Below are 6,664 nucleotides of genomic sequence, written 5' to 3'. Positions count from 1 at the left end.
TTTGGAGCTGGGGTGGAGTTTTGACGACGAGAGGGGACGGACTGTGGGTGCATGTGTCTGTGTGAGAAGGACAGACGCTCTTCAGACCTGACAGAGCGGACAGTGTGCCCGTCCTGTTTACTTGTGATTTGTCCGTTCTTTTTGCACTGCTCGTCAAGGTGTCTTATTATGCTGCGATGTTTTCCTTGTTCTCCTGTATTGCTGAACAGAATATAAGCTTCCTTTAATTTTTCCTTTAAACCGTGTTCTTTGTTATCAATCTTTCATACCTTGTTCTTCAGGTACCTCGCATCTGGCATGTACATGCAAGATGTTGCTATTAGCTTCAGGGTTGGCATCTCAACAGTGGCGACCATTGTGCATCACGTGTGCAGGCTGCTGTGGAGAACACTGCAACCTTTGTACCTAAAGGTACGCATTGAGCCACTGTACATGGAGGCGGTTTATTACTGTAATGGTTACAAACTTCGACTCCGGCAGCTAGTTTTCAGAAGTACCTGTGTGCCTGGACTAGCTTGCTTCGGTCACACTTCTATCGAACAATTTTTTTTCCACAGCCTAAGAACAACTTCTTTTGTATGTGTGAAGGTACCGACAACGGAAGCCTGGCAGGAGGTATCGCAAGGATTCGAGGAAAAATGGAATTTCCCTCACTGTATTGGAGCTGTCGACGGCAAGCATGTTCAGATACAAGCCCCTCCTCATTCAGGCAGCTTGTATTACAACTACAAGGTAATTAATGCGGTAAGTCACATTTGCATAACATGTGCTTATGGTTTCATTTTCTTACAGGGAACATACTCCATCGTGCTCATGGCCGCTGTTGACAGCAATTTGAAATTCATATGTGTTGATGTTGGGGCTTATGGACGTCAAAGTGATGGTGGCACATTGTCTGCTTCTTGCTTTGGAAAATCTCTAGAAAAGGGTTTGCTCGGCCTTCCATCTCCGAAGCAGCTGCCTGGCACAAACATTGTTGCTCCTCACGTCTTCGTCGGGGACGAAGCATTTCAACTTCGTCCAGATTTTCTGCGGCCATATTCTGGGAGGGGCCAGGATGAAAGCAAGCGCATCTTTAATTACCGTCTAAGCAGAGCCAGGTAACTAAAAGCACAAAATTTGCCCTTGCGTATGTTCAATTATTTTTTTTACTTCAATTTGCAGGAGGTGCGTTGAAAATGCTTTTGGAGTGATGGCCTCCCGATTCAGGATCTTTCGACGTGCCATCAATCTGCAACCACAAAATGCAGACTATGTTGTCATGGCGTGTTGTGTCCTGCACAACTTCTTGCGTGATGACGTGATCTACATGACGGCGAACTATGTCGACAGTGAAGATGCATATGGCAACATCACCAGTGGCCAGTGGCGCACCACCCAGGACAGTGGCACCTCAGCAATGTTCAGTCTGCAACCTTCCACTGGGCACAATTATACAAGGACGGCAGCGGAAACAAGACACCTTTTCTGCTCATACTTTGTGAGTAGGGAGGGTTCTGTGCCTTGGCAACGGGCATCTGCTGGTCTGCGGCCGTGAGAGACAAAACAAGCAGCCACCAGGTTTTGCTGGATGTGCTGTCTGCTAGCCGCTTCTTGTTTGACGTGTGGCACAGTGACACTTCGCATAAGTCAATAAATATATAAATGAAAACAGACATTTCTGTGTTATTGAAATACGAGCACAAAAGGTGAATTTTGTACTTTGTGTACTCCACTTGTTTGCAGGAATAATGCGGCGTATTATGTCGCACTTAGCTTTCGAATGGAACAGTGCACATCGGTTGTATCTTTTATTTGACTTCCATGTTTAACTTTTTGGTTCATTCATTTTTTATTACTGTATATCATTATTTTCATGTTATGCCCCCCCCCCTCTTCCCTTTGTGATATTGTCAGTTAACAGGCAAAACATGAACCACTTCATTCTCGTTTAAAAGCTTCATTTACCTTGGTTTGTTGTATTGCCACTGGACTGCAAACTGACACAGAGTATTTAAAAAAAATTTATTGCTTCATTGGGGTAACAAGTTTTCGTAGATATTTAATACAAAAGGATGTCCAATAGTCAGACTGTATAGGGACCTCCGGTCAAGGTTAGGTGGGGAGAGTAATTACCATACGGTAGCAAATTAAAGCGATATGCCATTAACATAGAGGTAAAAAGTAGAACAAATATAAGAGAACAAGTGGAGCAGATATACACACAAAAAAATACAACAAGTAAAGAAAAGACAAGTGTGCGAGTATGTAGAAATGTATATCAAACGTGAACTACATGCAAATAACAAGCATAGAACAATGAAGCACATATATGTGTTCCAATACAAAGCTACACCAATTGAAAAATGAAAAAAAAATTATTGCTCATCTTTTTTTTCCTCTTTCATAGGATGCCAACCTACAAACAAGTGTCAAAAACAATTTGACACAGTGACCATGAACAATAAAAAATACTTCACAGTTAATTAACAGCTAATATATGTTGTGCTGGTCTCCACACTGGAGTAAACAAACGTGATCAGCCGGGAACTATTGCACTCTTGCCTTTTTTGTAGTTAAATTTTCTACACCTGTACTATTCCAAATTTCTAATTAGCAGACTAGGATAATTGCCGACGCTATAGCATGCTACAATGTGTTGCAGCTCTAGCCGCAGGTGCTGCTGCATGTGATTAGGTGTTTGTTTCATAGCTGGTACAAGTGATAGCACAAAATGAGTTACATCGTCCATTGAATGACTTGCTGTGAGGGCGCCCCTTATGGCTTCGATTCGAAGATCGATTTCCTCGATTTCCTTCCTTGTTTTTCGTTGCTTTCTTGCTCGTCGCTCTGTCGCCTCACTCGAGGTCACAGATGAGTCCTTGCTTGTGCATGGAGCTGTTTTAGGGGAGGATCCAGGCGACGTAAACATATCTTCAAAAATCTCTGTTTCACAATGTTCCTCAGGGATGACCGCCATTTCTTCTGCTACGGCGCTTTCATTTTGAGAATGGATTTCTTCGAGTGAAACATTGCTGTTGCTCCTGCGTAATATACATGTAGCTTATTAATGAGCACTCGTACCTTTAAACATGCAGTTGCTCTTACCGGCGTGGTTCAAACAAATCTGTCATGAACCTCAGCCTTTCCATGTGTGGCCAGTTGCTGGATTTGCTTTTCTTTGCGGCACCTGAGCCACTCCTGTGCTCATCTTTAAGGTCTTTCAATTTGCGTCGAAATGTGTCTTTCAGGTTTTTCCAACGACTTTGTACTTCATCCATGGTCACTGAAAAAAATTCGAAGCAATATAACGAAATGTAAAAGCATAAATTACGTGCAGAAATTTCTTCTCTGTATAAGTGTGTCACCTAATAAGTAGCGCAATCTCTAAAAAAATGCCATCAGCTGATTCATGATCGCATTTCAATGTTCCTGGAACCGGGTCGCTTCCTTCAGTGGGTGGTCCAAAAATAGCTGGGGAATTTTAAAATGGAACCTTGAAATATCAACACCTTGCATTCTGCGACACCTCACACACAATTGAAATAGTTTGCCTAAACTTGGCATGCTGAGCAGGCTTATATTGGCTTGTATTTCTTCATTTCTTCGTGGCCGATCCCTCGTTGTGGTTATGTGCCATAGTACAGAAATCATAATCATCGGGAAGCGAAGATCACGTAAAAGAAGTAGCTGGCACTGACCATATGTATAGCGGACAAATTTGATATACAGGGTGTTTCAGCGAACACTGTAAAATTTATTTAAGGTTGCCTGAGGCAGATAGCCCAATTCAAGTTAATGAGCTGGTCTACTCGAAGAGGCGGATATTACTTGCACAAAAAATTGCAATGCGTAATTGACCAATCAACAATAAATCACTAATTAAGTTTTTAACTAATTATTTGATGGCCCATATTGCAATTTATAAATTGTAGCCGTGGAGTTCGCAAGGCGGCTCCACTTGGAAATAATTATCCGGATGACACTAGTTTCGAGATAATTCCCGAAATTTGCGGAGAAATGCATTGGCGTTTTTGTTAAGCAACTAACTGGAAGCTTGCGTGAAGTTTGTGAAACAGCTTGCGTGAAGTAATTGTTACAATCTCTGCAGGGCTTTTACAAAATCCTACAAATTAGTAGTATATTTTAGAGGTTTTAGAGGTAACTGTGATATCATTTTTCAATGCCACGTTGTAAACGTATAGTTCTGTTTTCCAAAAGTTTTGCTATCTTCAAAAATTTTTCTAAGAAAATTGACCCCCTAAATAAACACTCCGCTTACCACAGTCACTAGATTTAAACTTTCTTTATAAAATGCAACAAATCTCATCAATTTCAGTGCAGTCGTTGCTGAGAAAACCAATTTCTAAGTTCCTGTATATGGTAGGAGTCCATTTATTTACATGGGAAGAAATGAAAAGGCCGAACACATACCATTAGGGTCGATGGTCCTCATAGCTGCCAGCACTTCTTCCCATAACGCTGACCTGTTTGTGGTCTTCTTATAGTCATTAAGCGCGGCGTTCCACAAAAGGGGACGCATCGCGACTTGATCGATTAAAACATCGTTGAAACTTGCGCGCGACATTGCTCCGCTGAGCTTCAAGCGCGTGGTAAAACAGGAAAGGGCCTATTTCGACGGCGCTTGCTGTTACGTCACGTTTCTCTTTCAGCGCGGTAAAACAGGAAAGCGTTTATTTCGACGGCGCTTGCTGTTACGTCACGTTGCTCCGCCCACATCGCGCCGATCGCCGCGACTCAGCGACGGAAATTCCAACATGTTGGAATCCCGTCGCGGAGAGCCCGCGACGTCGCGGCGGTCGCTGAGCGACGGAATTCGCTGTGTCACTGTGTGAAAATCGCGCCATGTGAAACGGCCTTTACTCTCTTCAACGGCGTGCGTCAGTAGTCGAGCACAATCGGAATGCACGGGTGAACAGTCTAGAGGCAACAGATAGTTTATGTCCAACGGGATGGGCCGAATCAAAGTGCAGATATTTCCCTGTGTGGGTAGGCTTCCGATAAACGCTTGTTGAAAGGCCGGATGCAGCACGAATGACTTCAACGTCAAGTAAAGCCAGGCGATCATTTACTTCTTTTTCATCAGAGAATTCTATTGTGCCTTGGAAAGCCCTCGAAGATAAAGCCCTCACGACGTTCCAGCCTGCTCCAAAATTGTTCCTGCGGTATGTCGACGATTGTTTTTCCATTATCCGCCGCGAAGACGTCGCACCGTTTCTGCAGCACCTGAACTCTTTCCAAAGCACAATAGAATTCACCGTTGAACAAGTTAATGGTCGCCTGGCTTTCCTTGATGTTGATGTCATGCGTACTGCATCCGGCCTTTCAACAAGCGTTTATCGGAAGCCTACCACACAGGGAATTATCTGCACTTTGATTCGGCCCATCCCGTTGGACACAAACGATCTGTTGCCTCTACACTGTTCACCCTTGCATTCCGATTGTGCTCGACTACTGACATACGCAGAGCCAAGTTGAAGAGAGTGACGTAGGATTTGGTCAGTAATGGCTACCACGGCCAGTTTATAAAGACAGAAGAAAAGCGTGTCGCTGAACCCCCTGTCAGGCCGATGAGAGCAAGGAAACGGGCGGCTCTCCCCTATGCACGAGGCGTGAGCGAGTCAATGTCAAGAATTTTCAAAGATTATGATGTACAAATCTGCCACGTCCCTTCAAGCAAGCTAAACAACTCGCCCGAGTCAAAGACTGCCTCGAAAAAGAAAAATACCCCGGCGTCATCTACAAAATTCCTTACCAGGCAGGCGTGCTAGGTGTGTTCTTTAGTTGGCGAGTGTACGTTTATTCAGCCATGTCACTTGTGTGAAGGTCTTTTTTGTTTGTGTACAGTAATGTTGATGGCATAATTATGTAATCATGCAGTCCTTGGAACGCAATGCTTGTGCACATTTCTATATTGCATCTAGTGACCGCACAGATCAACCTGAGAAAAAAGAGTGGTCCTGCAGACAACACATGTATTTGAAATTCGGCTACCCAATGTCAAGGTAGATGTTAGTGAGTTCATCGAGTATAGATAGCAGTGAATATTCTTGCAGATTATTGTCAATTTAACAAATTTAGCGATTGCTATTTATGCTTGGGAGATTTTAATGTTGGAGTGTCTAAAAGATTTGTTAAATTTTTACTGTATAATTTAGTTCTGCTCATGCAGGTCAGCCCACTACAACTAATAAATGTGCCAGAATGCCAGAAAACAATAGAGTTCAGAAAATGCATAGTGTATATTGTCCAGTATAAAACCTGTTAGCTACAAGCTATGTATGTGTTGTTATATATTGCAGGTGTATGCTGGATCCGGGCAATGGATAGAAAAGGCTGCTTGGGGGACATTGTTGCGGTCTACGTCTATGTTCTGCCGTATGGCGTCCACAATGTATTGGATGCCAGATGAGCTTAAGAACAGAAGCGTGACCGGGACTTTGTCCAATAAGTCGCGATCCAAGGGAACGACTGAGGCCAGACCAGCCGTGACACCACAAAAGTTGTCATCCTTGAAAACTATATGAACGTACTGTTCCAATGAAAATAATTTTTCAAATGTAGTAGCACTACTTTATAGCAACCACTGAAGGTGCTGCTACGCTCGACAAAACAGTGCACTTAACCTGTATTGATGTGTCATCCTTAATGATAACTCCTCAGA

At 43.2% G+C, this 6,664-nt stretch overlaps 1 protein-coding gene across 1 annotated transcript; it reads left to right on the top strand.

Moving 5' to 3' along the window:
• Positions 1-625: 625 nt before the first annotated feature.
• Positions 626-1,630, top strand: LOC119453910 (uncharacterized). Its single transcript, XM_037715952.2, has 3 exons — positions 626-732; positions 793-1,100; positions 1,165-1,630. The coding sequence occupies exons 2-3, from the start codon at positions 814-816 to the stop codon at positions 1,535-1,537; spliced, it is 660 nt and encodes a 219-aa protein (XP_037571880.1). The 5' UTR covers positions 626-732; positions 793-813; the 3' UTR covers positions 1,538-1,630.
• Positions 1,631-6,664: the final 5,034 nt, after the last annotated feature.

Source organism: Dermacentor silvarum, chromosome 5, assembly GCF_013339745.2.
Source record: "Dermacentor silvarum isolate Dsil-2018 chromosome 5, BIME_Dsil_1.4, whole genome shotgun sequence".
Classification (NCBI taxonomy): Eukaryota; Metazoa; Arthropoda; class Arachnida; order Ixodida; family Ixodidae; genus Dermacentor; species Dermacentor silvarum.
Note: the sequence above shows the minus strand (reverse complement) of the source record. Positions and strands in the feature narration are given on the sequence as shown.